Source organism: Dermochelys coriacea, chromosome 6, assembly GCF_009764565.3.
Source record: "Dermochelys coriacea isolate rDerCor1 chromosome 6, rDerCor1.pri.v4, whole genome shotgun sequence".
NCBI lineage: Eukaryota > Metazoa > Chordata > Testudines > Dermochelyidae > Dermochelys > Dermochelys coriacea.
Window position 1 is genome coordinate 30,898,738 of NC_050073.1, and position 22,355 is coordinate 30,921,092.

Below are 22,355 nucleotides of genomic sequence, written 5' to 3' on the forward strand. Positions count from 1 at the left end.
TCTTTTGGAGACAATTAAGACAGACAGGCTGATTAGAACACCTGCAGCCAATCAAGAAGCTGCTAGAATCGATTAAGGCAGGCTAATCAGGGCACCTGGGTTTAAAAAGGAGCTCACTTCAGTTTGTGGTGCACGTGTAAGGATCTGGGAGCAAGAGGCGCTAGGAGCTGAGAGTGAGAACGTGGACTGTTGGAGGACTGAGGAGTACAAGCATTATCAGACACCAGGAGGAAGGTCCTATGGTGAGGATAAAGAAGGTGTTGGGAGGAGGCCATGGGGAAGTAGCCCAGGGAGTTGTAGCTGTCGCACAGCTGTTCCAGGAGGCACTCTACACAGCTGCATTCCACAGGGCCCTGGGCTGGAACCCGGAGTAGAGGGCGGGCCCGGCTTCTCCCCAAACCTCCCAATTCCTGGTCAGACACAGGAGGAGTTGACCTGGACTGTGGATTTACGAAAACCGCCAAACTAAGGGCTGCTGTGAAGGTCCAAGGCGAGCAAATCCGCCAATAAGCGCAAGACCCACCAAGGTAGAGGAGGAACTTTGTCACATATACAAACTTAAAAGTGCTGTTGATCCTAGCTCTATTAAACTTTTATTATTTCCTTCTCCTTGTGCAATGCAATCACTGAGATAGACAAACAAAAATATTTAGAGCTTTAGAATTTGTATACTTATTTCCACATCAAAGAAATATTGAAAGAAAAAAGTCTGTTTTTCTGAAAGATATGCTCTAGGACTTATTTTTGGGAAGTCCTATTGCCTGTGTTATACAGAAGTTCAGACTTGATCATAATGGTCCCTTTTGGCTTTGGAATCTATGAATATAAAAAATGAATAGAAGTAACTTTAAGGTTGCTGTGCATTTCATAGACATAGGGATTCTTTAATTCAAAGAGAACTACCCATCTTTCATGGAAGTAGACTTGTACCTGACAGACAAAAATGTTTAATGTTTTCTATGCTATGGAATCTAATCATAGCCATGAACTTCACTAGATTTTTAGTGCTCCTAGGATATTTTCCAGAGAAAACATGACATTAATATTGTTCATGATGTTTAGAGGAAATTAAAGATAGCAATATTGGCGATAAACCTCCAGATTAAGTGATTGATTAAATAAATAACAATAATAATTATTTCAATAGTATGCTTTAAGGGGCAGATTTCTTTATGTGTTTGGAAAGTGCCTACCACACACACAAAAAAATAAGAAAAGGAGGACTTGTGGCACCTTAAAGACTAACAAATTTATTTTAGCATAAGCTTTTGTGGGCTACAGCTCACTTCATCGGATGCATTCAGTGGGAAATACAGTGGGGAGATGATTTATATACACAGAGAACATGAAACAATGGGTGTTATCATACACACTGTAAGGAGAGCGATCACTTAAGATGAGCTATTACCAGCGGGAGGTGGGGGGAAAGGAAGAAAACCTTTTGTAGTGATAATCAAGGTGGGCCATTTCCAGCAGTTGACAAGAACGTCTGAGGAACAGTGGGGGGTGGGTGGGGGGATAAACAAGGGGAAATAGTTTTACTTTGTGTAATGACCCATCCACTCCCAGTCTCTATTCAAGCCTAAGTACACCACACAACAGAACCACTAACCCAGGAACCTATCCTTGCAACAAAGCCCTTTGCCAACTCTGTTCACATATCTATTCAGGAGACACCATCATAGGGCCTAATCACATCAGCCACACTATCAGAAGCTCGTTCACCTGCGCATCTACCAATGTGATATATGCCATCATGTGCCAGCAATGCCCCTCTGCCATGTACATTGATCAAACTGGACAGTCTCTACGTAAAAGAATAAATGGACACAAATCAGATGTCAAGAATTATAACATTCAAAAACCAGTCGGAGAACACTTCAATCTCTCTGGTCACTCGATTACAGACCTAAGAGTGGCTATTCTTCAACAAAAAAACTTCAAAAACAGACTCCCACGAGAGACTGCTGAATTGGAATTAATTTGCAAACTGGATACAATTAATTGAGGCTTGAATAGAGATTGATTCCCATTTTTTCCCCACCACCAGTATATGAGCCTTTATATTTCCTAAATTAAATCACATTATCTCATTTTCTCCCTGTGTTTCTAATCTCTCTGGGTCCCTTTCTGTTATTTCTCTGTTTACTGATAATTGCAACTCCGCCTAATTGGAAAATTTCTTTAACATGGTGTTTACTCTCTCCTTCTGACTGCAAAAGGCTAGACCGCGCCTTTGCCCAATGTTCCAGTTGATGCATGAGAAGGAACTGTCACAGTAAACACAGATTCTTCCTTACTCGCCTCTAGTTCACAGGGAGAAATGATTTGCACCACTCCTTTACTTGGTGCACATTCTTCCTCACCCCTCCCAGCACCTGCCAACTCTGTTGGCCTGTGTGTTGGGGGTCAGAGCCAGGGATCTGCATATTCCTTACTCATATGCCTGTAGGAGAGAAGGGATGGAGGAAGTATGGGGCATGCACCCCATCCTTTCTTTACTGAGGTAAGGAGCACTAATGCGGAGATGCAGGGAACACAAATTCAGATGTGCAGGGTCATGTGTATGTGTGGAGGTGGGAATCTTATTTCCTTTTATTCCCTTGCATGGCTGCATTAGGTGGGGTTACATTATGGTTCTAAATGTTAACTATGACCCTGATTCTGCAACACTCAAGTCATATATATTCTAAATTTTCCTCACATAAGTAGCTCAGTTAAAAATCAATGGAAATACTCATGTGTATAAACAGGAACATAAATTTTCACAATATTAGATTCTAAGGCTAGAAGCAATCTTTTCTCTCCAGTACTGCAGTAGACCCCTCCTGGCCTCTCAGTTCAGTGCTGTATCTCATTTCACTTTGATTAAGATTTTTCACTCAGTTTCAAAGCCACACAACAGTATTCTTATCTGAGCCAACCTGAGTTTAATTTCAAGGGTAAGAGTTTGTAAGACACTGTATCAAATGCTTAATTCTGCTGCTTGCCCTTCATCCTCTTTCATAATTTTGTTATTCTAGCAAAAAAGAAAAAAATAAGTCATTTGTCTTGTAAGACTTCTTTTTAATTTTTTTGACAGACACATGACACCTATTGCATTTAATTCTGCATTTAATAGATGTTCAGGGATGATATTTTAATCTCTTAATATTTGTTGCATTACTTTATTTGAAGTAGAAATTACATTTATGGACTGGTAACTACCAAGATTATGCCTCTGTCCTTTTTTCTAAATCAGGAACACATTAGATCTTTTCTAATCTTCCAGTGGCTCTCCACTTCTCCATGATGTTTCAGAGAACTGTCATTATGTTGTGTGTAATTGGCTTTCAAAGTCAGCTCATTAAGCTTATCATAACCTAAATAAAAGATGTATCTTTAGCCCTAACTTTTGCTACTTTTGGTATAGAGACTGCTACTGAAAGCATCATATTATTCTTAGAGAGTAATAGGACAGTGTAAAGTTGTATTATTGTAATTACAGTATACCACAGCCAGCACCTGTAACTCAGTCTTACCTGCAGTGGAGACACTGACCCAACACCCGTGGCTATACATATATCAGACCCTAGAATAGTAAAAAATATATGATGAGAGAATCTCCTGCTTTTTTATTTTTTGTTTATTATATTTCAACAACACCCAGTCCCACCCACCCACCCACCCTCAAGATAATTGAGGTAGAGAGTTTCAAAGGCACAACCCTGAACATTTCCCACTTAGATATTAGAATTCATAAAGTTGTAGCTTAAAGTGGAAATAATAAACTATAATAATAATAAACAAATGCCTATTTTACTGCAGTAGGAATAGAACATTAATTATTATAGCAAAGCTTCACAGTTGAGAAGGACAATAAAATACAGGACATATAACCTAGGAATAAGGACAAAATAACGGTCTTACTATATCTGTTCCATCTTGTATTTAGTTTTGACACTCTGAATAAGTTTCCCACACCTGAAGAAGAGCTCTGTGAGAACTTGAAAGATTGTCTCTGCAACAGAAGTTGGTTCTATAAAAGATATTACCTCACCCACCTGGTCTCTCTAGTATTCTGGGACTGACACGGCTACAACAATGCTGCATACATACCAACGTATTGTGGGTATTCACAAACATCATTTTCAAGGACAGAGACTTGTGAATTTATGAATCCTGGCTAGTTTTCAATGGATGGAAATGTAGCCTAATGGGCATCCCTCTCCCCCCCCCGGCTTTGTAAAATAGTTTAAATTTGAACATCTACAGATAACTTTACCTGTTGGGATTGGAAAAGTGAGAGAGTTGCTCTGAGCTGGTACAGGTGAAACCCTTGGACTAAGTGTAGGGGAAACAGCTTCATTAAAACAGGGAAAAAAAAGAAAAAGAAAGCATTAGGTAATTTTTTTTTAACTTGGCTTGTGGTTTCTAAGCTTCCTGCTCAGGTTTAAACACCCCAACAGACAGTGGGGTAGCATAGTCATCTGATGGTAATGTTCATGGCCAGAGCATTTCCAAGTCTCAACAAATTATTTCAGATTGCTAAAAACATTTTGGGGAAATGGGAACTAGTTTCTAAAAATATAAACAACTTGTATTGAGAAACAAACAGGCTACTTCCTGAATGGGCTAAATATGATCCTCTGATGCTGCATTTCTATTGCATTTGTGGGTCACCTGTAGGGGCTGTCTGCACTGCAACACAGGGAAGTGGATGTACAGGAGTGAGGACTTGGGAATTTGTACACAGTGTGAACTGAAAAGGGCCAGAACCCACAATGGAAGCAAGCAGCAAGCTGCTTCTGCGACTCCTGGTTATACCTTGCAATAATTTGTGGATCACAGACTGGTTGGGTTTGAAGGCCCTGAAGAACATTTTGTGACAAAATATTTGACCTTAGCCCCATTGTGCTACAGCATATTTTTCTAAGATCAATGCCCTTACATGTGCCCACCTGTTTGCAGCATCAGGCCAATAAGAAAAAACAGTTAAAATAACAACAACAATAATGGGTTATGGCTTCAATGACCCAAAAAAAGACAAGCAATTCCAAAAAAAAAATGATGGTAAAAGGGGTATCAGAAATATCATCTTACACACACACACATATTATATATATAAACCCACAAAGGAAACTAGTGAAAAAAAATCACAATGAGCTTACAGTTGGTTAGAAAACCAAAATATTGCCAACAGGAATTCTGAATGAAAGAAAAAAATTTTGTTTTTTCCCAGAAAGTTTCAAACAATTCTAAACAAAATGTTTGGTTTCAAATTGACAAGTGAAAATGAAACCATAATTTTCACTTTATTTCCTTTAAAGTATCATTTTGTTTCAGTTTTCCAAAAAAATGTTAAGTTGGAAAAAAAAGTGTCATTTCAAATTGACATTCCAGCATAAAATGTCTTCATTTTTAAACCAAAAAATGAAATAAAACAACTTTTTAAGTCAACACAATTTTAATTTAGTTTAGAACTATGGATTAAAAAACAAATTTTTATTTACATATTTCCTGTGGGGGAAAAATCTAATAAAAATGGACATCTTCCCATGTAGAATTTTGTATTTTGAGTGGGAAAACTCTCTGCACAAAAAGTGTGTGCCAGCTCTAGACTAGCTGACTGGAAAGGCATTCTACTCAGCTTTGAAGACAGTTAGAGAGAAATATCCTCAGGGAGATTAATAACTACAAACTATGTGCATGGGTCATGTTGAACATGTGCCTTATACATTTGCAAACTTCTGGATTTCTATGTAGTATGTTATTTTCACATCTTGCACCTACCCGTGGGAGACTCAGGAAGACTGCTTCTTGATTTTCTGCCTCTGCGCATTAGGAACCTCTCACTCACTCTCTTTGCTTCTTCTAGTAACTCAAGATTCTTCTTTTTATCTTCATCTGAGATTTTGACATCTGGCAGTTGGCCATTTACCAGATCAATCACCTGACCTGTATTGTCTCAGTAGCAAAGCACGTGACTTAGATCTGTATAGTATAACCCTGTCTCTAGATAATTTGTTGCATATTACTAAAAAATCATGTGCGCATATCATATGGTTTAAAATATACCTATAATTGAGCTATCAACTCATATTCACTAACCAATCACATTTAACATCACTTTGCAGTGGTGCTGTCCCCCCTGATTTAGGGACAAATCCTAAAAGATCTTGATGATCTCCTGTCAAATGAAATCATTGGAGGTGCAGGTGCTCACCTTAAATAGCTACCTTAACATAAAACTTGGTTTTCTATATACCACCCACCCTTTTATTTATTTCTAAGATTGATTTTCCTTATTTATAAAAATGACCGTGGCACTATCCCTGTGTTAGCTAATACGGTCAGCATTTCTGTTACAAACTATTTTTTGTGAAAGTTTCTGCCTGTAAAATTTTTCAAGCACAAAGTCCCACAAACATCCTTGGGAAAGGAAGTGCATACTTAACTTTAAGCACATGAGTAGCTCTATTGGCCGGTTTGCAGATTGGGGCCAGAATTTTGCGTGTGCAAATATTTGACCATCTGTAACTGTGACTATAATTTTAGAAGCTGGTTTTGAAAATTTGATCAATAGGGTCTACAATTGTTCCTCTTCTATTTAAAAATTGGCTTTTCATGTAGCTTCATACTAAATTTTCAAAACCACTTGGTAACTTAGAAACTTATGTCCCATTTTCAAAAGTGACTTAAGGCATCTAGGAGCCTAAGTCACTTTTGGAACTAAGTGGTGCTTTTGAACATTTTACCCTAGGGTCTTGTCAAAAATCCACCTCAGTGGGCCTGATCCAAAGTCCATTATGGTAAGTGAAAAGACTCCCATTGACTTCAAGCGCTTTGGATCAGGCCCTCAGTTATCTTTTAAAAAGAGAGTAAGGGAACTGACTTCTCACCAAACAATTCTCATTTTCTTAGTTCAGCATTCTCATTTTCTCACCAAATAATGGCATCTCACAATGTATGCATGACTTGGGTGCTGCTGTTGATCTAGCTAGCATGTAGGTCTATTATATATGGTACACGGTTTTCAAGACCACTTAGTTTTCTAGGCATTTTGAAGTTTAATTTCAGTAGTGCCATAGTTTGCTTGCTTTCTCACATATTTGATTATGTCTGACTTCAAATGTTTTGAGCCACCACATACCATATACCATGCTATTTTAAAAACAGCTTCAAACATAGCTTTAGAAAAACAAATCTGCCTAAATAAATTGTTAGGATTTTTATTAATGAAATCATATACTCATCATTTTAATATAATCTATAAAATAAACTGAAAACATCAAACCAGAATCTTGACTATTAAAGTACAATAAGAATGAAACATTTTTAATGTATTTCAATACATAAACTTAATTTTACATAAACCATTTTGTCTGTTGTGTAATTGGATCTGGACTTCTGAAGTTTTTCTTTCTTTCCTTCTTTAGATAGTAGCTCATGTCTGTTTATTCCTTTATCTTTTCATACTTTAGTGTAATCATGCCTATAATTCCGTACATTTTGTACTGGCAAAGGAAGGATGTTCTAAATAGAGATGGGTCTGCAGCAACAATCCAGATACAAACAGACATGGGATAAAATCCTGGTCCTATTGAAGTCAATGGAAGTTTTGTCACTGACTTCAGTAGGGCCAGCATTTCATCTCGAAACTTTGGGAAGTTTGCCAAATGCACATACGTATAATAATGGTCAGATTCTATCACCTTTATTCCTACTGAGTAAATACATTATTCCATAAGTAGCCACACTGAAGTCAATGGTACTCTTCATGGAGTAAGGTACTCATTGCAAGGCAGGGCATCAAAATCTCTCCCTAAAGAATGTGCTAATTTTCATTAAATGTTTAAGTAGCTGATACCTTAATTGACCTGAATATTTTGACAGATAACTGTTCATGAAGTTTTTTTCCCTTTTAATTTGATATCTGATTCTGCACAAGGAATGAAAAAATAGAACTACTGTACAATAATTTTCACAAAACAGGAGTTTCTAAGAAGATATATCTCCAGCCTTATAAAAAAAGAAGTAAACTCTATTTTATTTTATTACTGTATTTTGAGGTGCTAGAAGATATACATTTCCCTAGTTCTGCTCATGTGTGTATTCTGTGTATTATTCAGCACTTGCAATGCAGACATCTTAAACTCAGGGTGATAATTTATCCTGCTATACCATCAAGTATTTTCTGGGCATACATTATACTCAGTGTATACAGAAGAGGGCATTATACAGTCATTCTAATTTCTGGGGGTCAGATTCTCCACTGATGTATATTGGGGTGGTTCCACTGAAGTCAATATACTATGCTATTCCAGTGGAGATCTATTTAAATTGTATTTGCACATGTCAGATTTTGTTTTGGGGAAGAAAATATTAACATTAACAGAACTATTTCTTACCAACTGAAGTCAGTGAAGTAACAGAAGTCCTAGTGTGTCGGTTAGAATGTCTCAAGTAAGGATTATGTGGTCTAGAGAAAAAACAAAACAAAACATAGCAGTAAGCAACAAGGAAGAAATTAAAATAATGCTTTTATCATATATATTCACTGACAGAAATTTCTACAAAAATAACATTTTCTAATTTACTGGTATGCCTTTTGGAAAAACACATTATAAAAATAACTAACTTTCCCTTTCCCTCTTTCCCCAATCACAATTTGATATCCAATTAACTATTTGTCTCAGAATGTAAAAAAAAGAAAGAAAAAAGAAGCAGTATGCTCAAGATGATAAAGGTTTGTATTATTTTTCCCATAAAAGTTAATTATACAAATTTTATATTTTAGACATTTTAAGTTTTCCAAAATCTGGGAGAAGACAGGCAAACACCCTCTCTTCAAAGTTCTGAACTTGCTTTATTGAAAAGTGTTTACGTAGCTGATTCTTTTCAGTAAAGGTCGATCCAATTAAAAATCAATGAAAAGATTCCCTTTGACTTAAATCGGAGTTGGGTTAGACCTCCCCCCCCCAAAAATTCTTGTTTTGCTGAGTTTCCTCTGGTATAAGGGAGAAATTAAGGAAGCAGTGTATTGCAAAAATTACTCTCAACTGGTGGAAGTTTTGACTTTTACCAACAAACTTGAATTCCATAAACGTTTCCACTATTTTTCAACATAAGCTGCACCTTTTAAGTTCAGTGTCATGATCTAAGACTGATTTAATGTGGTTCATGGCAAGAAATACTTTCCAATGTGTGTAAACTGATAATTTGTTATGATTGTTTGTTTTCTCTGAGATTAAAAAAAAAGAATTATTTTAAATAGATAAAAAGAAAAGGAGTACTTGTGGCACCTTAGAGACTAACAAATTTATTAGAGCATAAGCTTTCGTGAGCTACAGCTCACTTCATCGGATGCATTTGGTGGAAAACTGTTTTTTCCACCAAATGCATCCGATGAAGTGAGCTGTAGCTCACGAAAGCTTATGCTCTAATAAATTTGTTAGTCTCTAAGGTGCCACAAGTACTCCTTTTCTTTTTGAGAATACAGACTAACACGGCTGCTACTCTGAAACCTTTAAATAGATATTAAGCTACGTCAAGATGAGGAACTGGGTAGCTCAAAGGATTGATAATAATGGTCCTGATTCAGCAAAGATGTAAAGACATACTTATCTTTAATCATATTGATAATCCTATCCCTGTTCAACAAAGTATTTAAGCATGTGCTTAACTTTAAGTAGTACATACATCCCATTGACCTCAATGTTTAAGTGCTTTGCTGAATAGTGACGGTATTATTGATGTGTTTGAAGTTTAGCATGAAAATGTGTTGAACTGGGGCCAGAATCTGGAATTTATCTCTTCCATTTCATGAGTTCAAAGATCTGTTACATAGAGCTATTACCATTTGTTAACTGTTTGATGGCTATTTTGAAATGAATGTGGTCTCACTCAGGTTACCAGCCAACTCAAATTCTTTAAAAGAAAACTCAAATGGTTTTGCCAGTATTTTGAAGATTTCCCACACTTTGATAATAAGAAATAAGACTATTTCCTTTATTGCCAACACAAGTTTACTAAATAATGGCTTGCACTGGGGAATCTGCAGTGATACAAGCTTTCCCACAATGCATATGGTAATGAAACTATACACAATAGTAGTTATTGATGTTGATAGTTATAATGGTGTAAGTTTTAATAATTTATTCAATACTGAAGATAATGTACACAAGACTGGAAATAAGAGTGCATCTAACAAATGTGTCATCAACTAAATATGTCAAGAAAAATCATAATTACTTTCAGCAATGCATGAAAACATAAAATGCAAAATATAAGAATAAAATTAAATAAAGTATTTGCAAAGGCTGTTAGTACAACTTGCAAAGCATTTTTAGTTTACTCAATTTCCTTTGGAAATTACTTTCCATTACAGTTAAGCCTTGTTACTATATTGTTCTTACACACTATAAATACAACTTCTGCTTAAATTGGTTCTTTCTTTTTTAGTTAATTTATTGGTTTTTAATTCTTTACTAATTTAAGCTTCAGATAAATGGAATGGTCTTGATTTTTCTAAGTACAAAATATTGTGTTGATACATAGTTCTTGCAAAGTAGGTTCTATTTAATATGAATGACTGCTAATATATATAAACTTTTCTTTGTGATGCTAGGATATAATACTAGCAGGCATAATTTAAAACAGCATTCTAATTAGTTGGATAACAAAAAAGGAGTGGAATAATCAGATTCAAACTATGCATTCTATACACACTTAAGCTACAGGAGTATGAGCTAACGAAGAAGGAACAATATATATTAAGGATTTTAACAAAAAAAACATATTTCCATTTTGGACCAAATTCTCCTCACCTTACATACGCCAATATTCACTCGTGTGAGTAAAATCAGCAGGATTTGACCCCATAACTACAACTAGTGGAGTAGAATGTGGGATTTAGCCATTGAACTGACTAGGGCAGTGGTTCTTAACCTGGGGTGCACACACTCCCCTGGGGGTGCAAGATGCTCTTTCTGTGGGTGTGAGACATGCCAGATTTTTTTTAGAAGGTAAATCATCGAAAACACAAATTAAGCACAGGCACATAAATACAACTACTTTGTTTCATCAAACCTATGTATTTATTATCATTATACATTTTTTAACAATTACTGTAATATACAAACAAAAATATATCTAGGTTTAAAGAACTGACCTACTTCAACAATTTTTTTTATAAGGGGTGCGAGAACATATTTTGATTTTTGATAAGAGGTGTGAACATATTTTGAGAACAAAAGGGGTGCAGGCTGCAGTAAAGGTTAAGAACCACTGGACTAGGGGTATACTGCCCGATGAGGAGCTCAGGGAAGAATTGTGCCTTTCTCCTGAGGTACAATCCCTTCCTAAACTTCCCAATTTGTGCTCCCCTGGTGGTCATACATAAAGCTGATGCAGGGTCAAAGGGCTTGGAATACTGTGCATGCAATAAAGTGTGTGGAAGGACTAGTCCTTGCACAATTATTCCAGGTCCCTGCTTGCACTGCACAAGGGCAGAGGGTTCCAGGACACTCCATCACATGCCAAAAGGACAGAGGCAGCAACCTTTACTCACAAGACTACACTGGAGTTACTCACATGAGAAAGGCCTGCTCCCATTAGTAATAGTTGTCAAATTGGGTCCAAATTATGTGGAAAAAAACTATTTACATAGTTGTTTTAATCTCATGTTTGCTCAAAATTTAAATTATGTTAATCTGGAAGATTAGCAAATTTATGTAAACTTCATGCATGCATTTTGCAGTCCTTATTCATGTCAAACTCCTACAGATTTCATTGGGATTATTCCCAGAGTTAGGTCGCAGAACTGAGTCATGTGTAAAAAACCTATTCCTTTGGTACCAATTACGATATCTCTATAACGCCACCTCCTTATGTTAAAAATAGTAATTTTACTGTAGAGACAATATATCTAGTTACAAATAAAAATAAAAGGCTGATTTCTTTAAAATTAGGTAAATTTCAAAACAGATTCTCTGAAACGTATATCTTGGAATTATTATACCAGTTATGTATAATCTGGTAACACATGTATTATATGTAGTACCTGTTAACCAGATTTTTATCAATTTCTACATCTGGCGTAACAGCATTCTCTGGAAGAACAATAGAAGGTGTACTGCATGTTGTTCCTTCAATAGTAGCATCCTGAATGGTTTGTGACAAATAAAAATGTAGTTAAACAAAAATTTAAAACACTGAAAAATGATGCTGTATATGGAATATAAAATATATTTCACTGTCAATTTACCAGGAGAAAAGATGACCATAGTTCAACAATATATGAGTTAAATGTCCTTCAAACACAACAGATAATGAAACTGATCCTTAACTTCAACTACTAAGGAGAAATGATGGCTAGTCATTGACATGCAATTTCTTCACATAGGGCCTGATGTTAGCAGTCCTTGCACAAGGTAAAATCAGTAAACAACTGGCTTTTACAAAGACTCTCAGGATCAGTCCCACAGAGGTGCTGAGGCACATTATAAGTAATCTGTGCATTCCCCTTGAAGCTCAAGTGCAAATCCCATTGAAGTTAATGAAAGCTGCATGTAAGAAAAGGGGAAGAATGGATCCTTTACAATGGTGGGTTAAATTAGGTGCAAAACTCCAGTTAGCAGCAAGAACAATTTGTTTCAGTATATAGAAACTATTATTTTCATGTTGTTTTATTGCTTGCTTTCTATTTTCCTATCTCACATCAACATGAATTAGCAGTGCTTTTTGTAATCAAATATAGTGGGATTTATCAGACTTTACAACAGCCAGATATTTTAATAAATACAATATGTCATTTTTAAAAGTTTACATGACAGTCTGTGTCAGTTTGCAGTGTTGTTGTAGTGGTATTGATTCCAGGATATTAGAGAGACAAGGTGGATGAGATATTTTTTTTTTTTACTGGATACAAGCTTTTGAGCTTATAGAGCTGTTCTTCAGGTCTGGAAAAGGTACCCATGGATCTTGAAAGGTATGTTGTGGGGGTCACCATAGCAGTGGATTTATGTTTTGCATTTGTTATGGGAGGTCTGGTGCTGCTTTGAATTGCTATTTCTGGGTCTGTGGGGAGCTTGTTCCGATAAAGAGCTTGGCAAGGTTGTTTGAAGACCAGAAAAGGGGACTCAGGAAAAATTTCTTTCAGGATGCGCTCTCCATAGATAATGAGTTGTAATTGTTCAATAATAACCCATATGGGTTCCAGTGTGGGATGATAAGAGTGTGTGGTTGGAGGTGGGTTTGATGAAGGCGGTTTTAAATATTTTAAGGTGTGTATCCCGGACTTTCTCCTCCGAGCATATTCTGTTGTATCTGAATGTAGATACCACATTTCTTGTAGATAACAGATTTCTTGGTTCGTTTGGGGCAGTTACTGGATCTGTGAAGGTAAGGGTGCTGATCCATGGGTTTCTTGTATATAGTTTTCAGAGTAGCAGCCATGTTAATCTGTATTCGCAGAAAAGAAAAGGAGTACTTGTGGCACCTTAGAGACTAACAAATTTATTTGAGCATAAGCTTTTGTGAGCTACAGCTCACTTCATCCGAAGAAGTGAGCTGTAGTTCACGAAAGCTTATGCTCAAATAAATTTGTTAGTCTCTAAGGTGCCGCAAGTACTCCTTTTCTTTTTTGAATATAGTTGTCTGTAGGATTCCATTATTGAAGCTGATCATGTCCAGGAAGTTGATTCTGGTGTGGGTGTTTTCTAAATAGAGTCTGATGGATGGGTAGTTGTTTTTGAAGGCCAGGTTCATTATCAGAAGCAAGCTCCCCACAGGCCAGGACATACCATCTCAAAGTGGTACCAGGCCCTGCCATAACAAGAGATGCAAAACCTGCACACATATCTCCTCTGCTACAATGATCAAAACCTCCCACAACACACCTTTCAAGTTCCCTGGATCCTACACACGCCTTTCGGTACATGTGGTGTATATCTTCCAGTGCACTATATGCCCCAGTAACAACTGTGGGTGAAACCAGACAATCACTATGCTCTCAAATTAACTCACATAGAAAAATGATAAGAGACAAAATGCCATAGTCCCCGGGTGCGAACACTTTTCACAAAGTGATCACTTTATATCTGATCTCTCAGTTCTCATTCTCATCGGACCCCTGCACAAAATCTCCTTCAAAAGACAAACTTTGGAGCCTAAATTCATAATTTTGCTAGACAGTGAAAATCATGATCTTAATAAACACTCTGGATTTATAGATTATTATAATAATCTGTAACTACTAACCCTATAACTGCAGAGCTGTTTCCAGACCACTTCACCTTGAATAGTCTTTTAGAATGTGTTAACTACTTATGCTAAACAATCTGTTTCACCTTGTATTTAGCTGTGACACTCTGAGTACCCTTCCCAGATGGGAATAAGAACAGCTCTCTGTGGCTGAAAAGCTTCTCTCTTTCAACATCAGAAATTGGCCCAATAAAAGACATTACCTCACCCACCTTGTCTCTCTAGTAGGTGTCAGTGTTGAAGGTCAAATTTTTAAAACCTTATACAATGTGCACTCACTGCATTTGTATAGTAATCACAACATACTGCTTTTGAGTGTGTAAACTAGCCTTTGTTCATGCAAATCAGGCAATAATACAGCCTCCATTTCTAAATGTACCATGGACTGCACCTGCAAACGTGGGTGCACAACCAATCACTTGCAGAAAACAGGTGAGCACTCATTTTTATGAGGGTGCAAAATGAGATGCTGGTTTGTGGCTGCATGGAAATTTTCCCCTGGGGAAAAAGAAATCCTTCTTTCAAATCAGCACAGAAATACTTCTGACACAGATTTCATACTAAAATATTTTATAAGGAACTCCCAATAAGTAGAGGTGGTGGCTGCGGTTTTGAAGAAAGCTAGTTAAGGTTATCCATATCTAACAAATGGGAAATCTGTTGATGTTTTATATGGATTTTCTAGGAAAATAAGAACTGTATTATAAAGCTTTCTTCTTCTCCACAAAAAAACAAATTCCTCCACATTCCAGTCAATCCTGTAGAAAAAGGTTAGGATAGCAATTCATTTTTTAAAAAACCATGAACCTACTAAATTAGCAGAGTTCATTTTTTGTTTGATTAAAAAAAATTACATGGGTCTTATAAATCAATACCAGAACTGAATCCAGCTGTCCCAATTTGATGTTTCATTCCCTTCATCTGTTCTTTAACATTTACATAATGACAGCAGTTTCTATGGAATATCTTTTTAAACAAATGAAACAGCACAGTATCTGTCTGCACTGGACATATGCATCTGCTGGATAACATGTACCTGTTATGTGAATTAACAATGGTCATAAATAAGCTTGAAGGCTGATACACTATTATGATATATAGAGAGAAAATTCACGTCTCTTGGTGCAATATAATTTCCACCTGTTGTCTGCACATTAAAGATGACAACATTGCACTGGTTTGCATTGTGAAGTTTTCTGCACAGTCCGAAGGGCCAGATACACCATTTTTAGAAATGATACCTTAGATTCTAGACCTAGGGGTGTCAACCCCCCAGTTTACTTAATGTCTTATTCCAGCCCCATAATAGAGTCAGATCCCACAGAAAGCTTTCATTTTCCTACAAATGGATTTTTTTTTTTTTTTTTTAGAAAATGGATTTTGATTCTGATGCCCACTGGCTATATTTTAAGGATCCAATTTCCAAAGAAGTTAATCATGTGACTGCACAAGTAATTTTCATATACATGCAAATTGGATAACTGAACTTATGAATAGCCATAGAAAACAATGGCAGAAATAATAATGCTCTTAGCAGCGCCCTTCATAAGTTATTTTTTACAATTTGCAATGCAGAATACAGTATTAGTTTTATTAAATAAGGACTCCATTCTGTCACCTTTAAATCATGTTGAATAGTACCTTCACAAGTATTTTTATTGATTTCAACACTTTGTTCCACAAGTCTCTTTCAACAGACTTCAATAGGGATAATTCCAGTTTACCCCCGCCGCAAATGAGTAAATGTGTCATTATCTTTATTATATAAAGGTCATATTTACCCTCAATCTTTGTATAAAATTCCTATTGTTATCTGTTGGAGATCTACTGTGAATCAAGATAATGCATGATCCTAACACTATAGCTTTGGTCCAAGGTCAATAATTAAAAATCTAATTGTGTCATCCTGGTACTATGATTTTGACAGTTCTTTCTAGAAAAATATGGTAAGAACTGTTAGAGGAACCTACACCAACAACTTTTAGCAACTGTAAATTTCTATTGTCTCTGCCCATGACCTATACTGGAGAGCTGGGAGTAATGCCAAAAGTTGAGAGGTGGATACTGGAGTTGTGGAGGCCGTTTCCTGTGTACTATCTACTGGTGATGATATTGCTAGAAAAAGTGCAAAGAATGGATTTGGAATTAAGACCTGTGGATTTCCCATACATAGATTTCTTTCCCATACAAAAAGATTAAGCCCTTTTCCCCATATTTAAATAACTGTCAAGTACATAAGGTTGTCAGCCAAACATCATCTATATACTGTTGGAAAGTTATGTATTTCTGAAATTCTTTTTTCTTCATAGAGGACAATTGAAAGACTTATTCTGTTCAATATTAAGGAGGAAGACTGCTTCAAATTAGCAAAAATTATATCAACATTTTAAAAATGCAAAACAATCAGTTACATGTGGAGAAGAATGATGCTAGAAGAAATATTCAATGTAAACATATGCCCATACAAGTAGACTCAAATACAGATGGAGGATTAGCACAGTAACTCAGAGCATTAGGGACGAGCATTAAAAACCACATGAATTCTAATTACAACTCTTTAGACAATCCACTTAACATCTGACTCAGTTTCTCCATCTGGGAAATTCATGTACTACTTTCCTCCATAATTGGGAAGTTACAAAGATTAATTCATGTTTGTAAAATGCTTTGAAGATAAAAGAGCATTATGTAAATGGTAAGTAGTATTATAATCTATGCAAATATAAAGAGAAAAAAAGGAAGAATTCACTGCACATTTTAAGTATTTTCATGAACAAATGGATTATTGTTACTCCTGATGCTAATCAAGTAAATAAGTTTGAAAAGCCTCAATTCACAGAAAACTATACTGATAAAAGAGAGTGTAGGCTCATTTTAGAAGTGGCAACAAGATTTATTTGTATTTTAGGAAAAAATGAATGGAACACACCGCTCTGCAATACTGGTAGTATTTCTAGCTGGAGTTAAAGTTGCACACAAGTGAATGGTACTTTCTTCCCGGTATTCTGAAGGAACAAATCTACCAGAGCAATAGAATAACTTGCTGTATCTCCACTTTTCAGTAGAAACAATTAGGAGATTAATTTGAGGGACTTCTACCAAGAAGACACTGACCAGGATTAAGTGGAGAAAGCATTTGCCAGAAAATACCACCCTAATGATTCTTAATTTAAAAACAATTCTACTGAAATACTTTCTGAACTAATTAAAATAAGGTTTCTATAGCTTAGTTACAATACAATACAGCTATATAATATGTACATTTTTGAGGGCCAAATTTCCCCTCAATTACACCCCAATAACTGAAAGCCTGACCCAAAGGAGACTTACCATTGACTTCAGTGAGCAATGGATTCAGCAGAATTTGGCTCTCATTACTTCTGAATGCTTCTAAAACAACATGTTATGTGGTATAAACGTGGCAGAAATTCACATGTGCTTTTCTATTCTGTAAATTCAAATTGGCTCTGCGTGAAATATTGTATTTGTTCCAACTGTGCTCAGTGAAGTAATCTTAATTTATAACAAAGACATATGACTAATCACAAGATAGGTTTAAATCTGTAAAATTTAGCGTTAAAATGTTAGAACTACTTCATCAGTGTCTACTCAAAATACATAGATCAATGAAAGTCCTCCTGACAAAACTGATTTGTGTCTTTAGAAGATGTGATATTCAGTTTAATGGAGCTGAAATTCACATTCCAAAATTAGGGGTAATGTCAAAATAAAACAAAAACATTTCTGACATTCAGGCTACAAAATGACTACTTCTTCATTTGAGACAATTAAAAATTATTTTAAAAAGAATACTTTGATACCTTTCTTTCAATCAGTCACTTGCTTTTTAATTTCTCCATTTGAGGTTATCTTAAAAATGCAATGTAGTAAACAAAGTCATTATAAACGTATTTACCCAGTGGGCAAGTGTACAACTAACATGGAATAAAATATACTCTGATCTCAGCAATTCTCAAATTGCTTGCCATTAAGTACACCACTTAATTTTTTAATAAATACATTTTCCTCAAGAGTCACATTTTGTTTTTGTTGAATACATTTATTCATCTGATAAATTCAAAGGAATCAACAATAGCTTCAAAATGGTATAAAGCTAAAATACGTGGCATTATTGCAAGTGAACCTATAAAACCCTCCCTCCCAAATGACGTATGATTAAAACCAAGATGACAAATGTCAAGTGATAAAATAAATTTTGGCTAAGGCTTCCATTTTAAGTTCAAAGTTATTACTTAAAAACAGGCAGCAAAATTTTGACTTGCTGGTAAACAGGAGTTTTTACTTAAAAATAAATAAATAAATAAATAAATAAATAAAATGTAATTCACACAGCTCCTCATCTCCATGACCATAACTCTCATTTAGATGTCACAGACAGGCCATTCCAGGTTGGTGATCATAGGGGAGTGAGAATTAAGAAAAATAAAAACATGCTAAGAAAATTATGTGCAGATTTAAACTTAAAGAAATATATTGCCTGAATATTTGGAAAAATAAATGCTAAAACCTAGAAACCCTAATTATTGTAATATGAGACCGTAACGGCAATGCTGATGTTGCTTGAAACTATTATGATCAGATATTATAGAACCCTGTTTATTAACATTTGTGAAAGAGCTATCTTCATGCCCTGTTTACTGAATGAATAGCACACGCCTATAACAATCAGTTTTCAGGTTTAATTCTACTTACATGGAAGTCAATGACAAAACTACCATTGATTTCAGTGTGAGCAGGATCAGGCCCCCTAAACACACCTTAGTGATCTTTATAAAGCTCGTATAAACAAAGGGTAAAACCTTTTGGACCATGTCAGGACTGCAACTGAGATTTTTAAAAAACAGGTGACTAAAATTAGGTGCCTAAAATCCATATTTAGGAACCGAAATAAGAGGCTTGTTTTTTCAGAAATCATTGAATTCAAGATTTGAGGTCAGATTAAAGTAACCTAATCTAGGTCATCATGTATATTTTGAGTATAATTCATACAGCACACCCTTTAATGTGGTGCAAAGTTCATGCCCTACCCCGTGAGATACATTGTTGCATGTATGGGAAGGAGTCACAGAGCCCTTTGTCACGGAGCCAAATACTATTAATCAAGAGCAGTCCTTGATTGTACTCAAGTGAGGACAAACACCGCAACAGTGGCTGGACCCTGCTGGGTATTGCCAAAATACTCACAGTCCAGCTGACTGCCATATTCGGAGGTGGGAAGGAATTTTCCCCTGGGTCAGATTGGCAGAGACCCTGGGGGTATTTTGCCTTCCTCTGCAGCATGGGGCACAGGTCACTTTCAGGTTGAAACTATAGTAAATGGTGGATTCTCTGTAACTTGAAGTCTTTAAATCATGATTGAGGATGTTACATAACCTCAGGCTGAGTTACTGTCTATTACAGGAGAGGGTGAGTGAGGTTCTGTGTCCTGTAATATGCAGGCGGTCAGTCCAATCTGGATGATCATGATGGTCCCTTCTGGCCTTAAAGTCTATGAGTCTTTGAATGATTAAAGTGGGAAGCTCCTCATGCCCCGACCCTTCTGCACCTGCACAAGGAATGGCTACAATTCAGCCATTAGACAACAATACTCAGTATCCTAAAGCATTTTAACAGTACAAACAAAATGGCATCTCAAACAAAACTGCCTCAGAAAGGATTTATATGCTGTGACTAATTTGAAGCACATGATATGAATTCTCTTCTCCTTCCTTTAAGCTGGAAAACTCACTCACTATTTAAAATTAAATAAAAATAAACCCGAGTAACTCAAAAACATAATGTACTATGAGAGAGAAAAAACAACAGTAAAGCCCAGATCAAACTTTAGCAAAATAATCTTTCTAACCAGCCTCATACTAAGAAACTGTACAGTATGCTAACTGCCCTTTTTCCAAATTCTCTGATTCACTGCTCTCTTTATAATGTGCCCCACCTATCCTCTTTCTCAAGAAGTTTTAACAGAAACAATAATATTAGCAGATTTCAGAAATAAAATGAACTTCATCCTGTGTGTGTTCTAGAGATCGTCTCAAATTATACATAAACATTTGTTTTGAAGTTCAAAGGACGTTTCATTTTTATTGTTTCAGTAATTTTACATTGCTTATCCATGCACAGTCCAAATCTAGGCAAGAAGAATAGAACTAATTTAAAATGTAGTTTGAAAACCATAAAAATATTTGTATTTACAGGTCAGAAAGGAAACATAATTTATAATGGTGATAAAATACATAGTGCCATATGTGATATGTCTAATTGCAGATTTGCTAAAATGACACCAATTTGTTTCTAGCTCCAAGTTCAACATAAGAATGGGCACAGTGGCCACAGACCAGTGGCCCATCTAGCCCAGTATCCCATCTTCTGGCAGTGGCCAGTGCCAGATCTTCAAACAGATAAACAGAACAGAGCAATTATCCAGTGATCCATCCCCTACTGTTCAGTCCCACTTCTTGTGATCAGAGATGTAGGGAAACCCAGAGCATCCCTGGCCATCTTCGCTAAAACTCATTGAAGGACCTATGCTCCTTGAATGTATCTAATTCTTTTTGGAACTCTGGCAATGAGTTCCACAAGTTGACTGTACATGGTGCAAAGAAGTACTTCCTTATGTTTGTTTTAAGCTTGCTGCCTACTATTTTTATTGGGTGACCGCTAGTTCTTGTGTTATGTGAAATAACATTTCCCTATTTGATTTCTCCACACCATTCATAATCTAATAGACCTCTATCATATCCCCACTTAGTCGTCTCTTAGTCGTCTCTTTTCTAAGCTGAACACCTCCAGTCTTTTTAATCTCTCCTCATATGGAAGCTGTTTCATATCACTAATTATTTTTGTTGCCCTTCTCTGTACCTTTTCCAATTACTAGATCTTAAGATGGAGTGACTGTTCAAAAGGCAATACGGGGGGGGGGCATGCGGGGTCAAGTTAGGGATCCCCGCCCCTGGTTTCTGCTTGGCTTGCCAGGGTGGGAGAGAGAGGGACTGTCTTTCTCCTGCCGCACCTGCCCCCGGCACACTTGGCCCCTGTCCCTGGCAGCTGGGCCCAGGTGGGAAGCAGAAGGGGTGGGACCAGCCACTTCTCACACAAGCTGCTCTGGGTTGCTGCTCTGTGCAGTGCAGCGGCTGTCAAAGAGCATGGCAAGGGAGGTGGTGGTGGCAGCTGGCCACCCACCGCCCAGCTGCAAGAGACGGGGGCTGAGTGAGCCAGAGTCCCTCGTCCCACCCGGCAGGTTTCCAACTCGCTTGGCCACTGTTCCCAGCAGTCAGGCCCGGGAAGGAGAGGGGTGTGGCCTGTCACCACTACCACCTCCCCAGCTGGGCTCCCTCCCTTTTGGATTGCACCTCGCCCCAGCATGAGGAGGCATGCATCGTCTATGACAAGAATTGCATGTAGTATTCTAGAATGGGTGGACCATGGATTTATATAGTGGCATTATGATATTTTCTGTCTTATTATCTATCTCTTTCCTAGTGTTTCCTAACACTGTTAGCTTTTTTGACTACTGCTGCACATTGAGTGGATGTTTTCACTGCACTAGCCATTATGACTCCAAGATCTCTTTTTGAGTGGTAACAGGCAATTTAGATGCCATTATTTTGTATGTAGTGTTGGAGTAATTTTTTCCATAGTGCATTACTTTGCACCTATCAACACTGAATTTCATCTGCCATTTTGTTGCCCTGTCACCCAGGTTAATGAGATCCCTTTGTAATTCTTTGCAGTCAGCTTTGGACTTAACTATCTTGAGTAATTTTTAGTATTGTATGCAAACTTTGTCACTTCACTGTTTACCCCCATCATAAATATAAAGGGAAGGGTAAACACCTTTAAAATCCCTCCTGGCCAGAGGAAAAACCCTTTCACCTGTAAAGTGTTAAGAAGCTAGGATAACCTCGCTGGCACCTGACCAAAATGACCAATGAGGAGACAAGATACTTCCAAAAACTGGAGTGGGGGGAGAAACAAAGGCTCTCTCTGTCTGTGTGATGCTTTTGCCGGGAACAGAAAGGAATGGAGTCTTAGAACTTAGTAAGTAAACTAGCTATAGATGCGTTAGATTCTGTTTGTTTAAATGGCTGAGAAAA

At 36.8% G+C, this 22,355-nt stretch overlaps 1 protein-coding gene across 8 annotated transcripts in view; it reads right to left on the bottom strand.

Annotated features, from left to right (window-relative positions):
- IRAG1 (inositol 1,4,5-triphosphate receptor associated 1) overlaps nt 1-22,355 on the bottom strand; it is a 137,666-nt gene that overhangs the window by 46,894 nt on the left and 68,417 nt on the right. For 4 of the 8 annotated variants that reach the window (XM_043517439.1, XM_043517433.1, XM_043517434.1 and 1 more), the window contains exons 7-11: nt 12,044-12,144; nt 8,391-8,461; nt 5,773-5,946; nt 4,265-4,342; nt 3,522-3,571 (exon numbers count right to left, since the gene is read on the bottom strand). In XM_043517439.1, coding sequence (XP_043373374.1) covers nt 3,522-3,571; nt 4,265-4,342; nt 5,773-5,946; nt 8,391-8,461; nt 12,044-12,144 — 474 coding nt within the window. The remainder of the gene's footprint in view (nt 1-3,521; nt 3,572-4,264; nt 4,343-5,772; nt 5,947-8,390; nt 8,462-12,043; nt 12,145-22,355) is intronic. The other 4 variants (XM_043517437.1, XM_043517440.1, XM_043517436.1 and 1 more) reach the window with 3 other exon arrangements.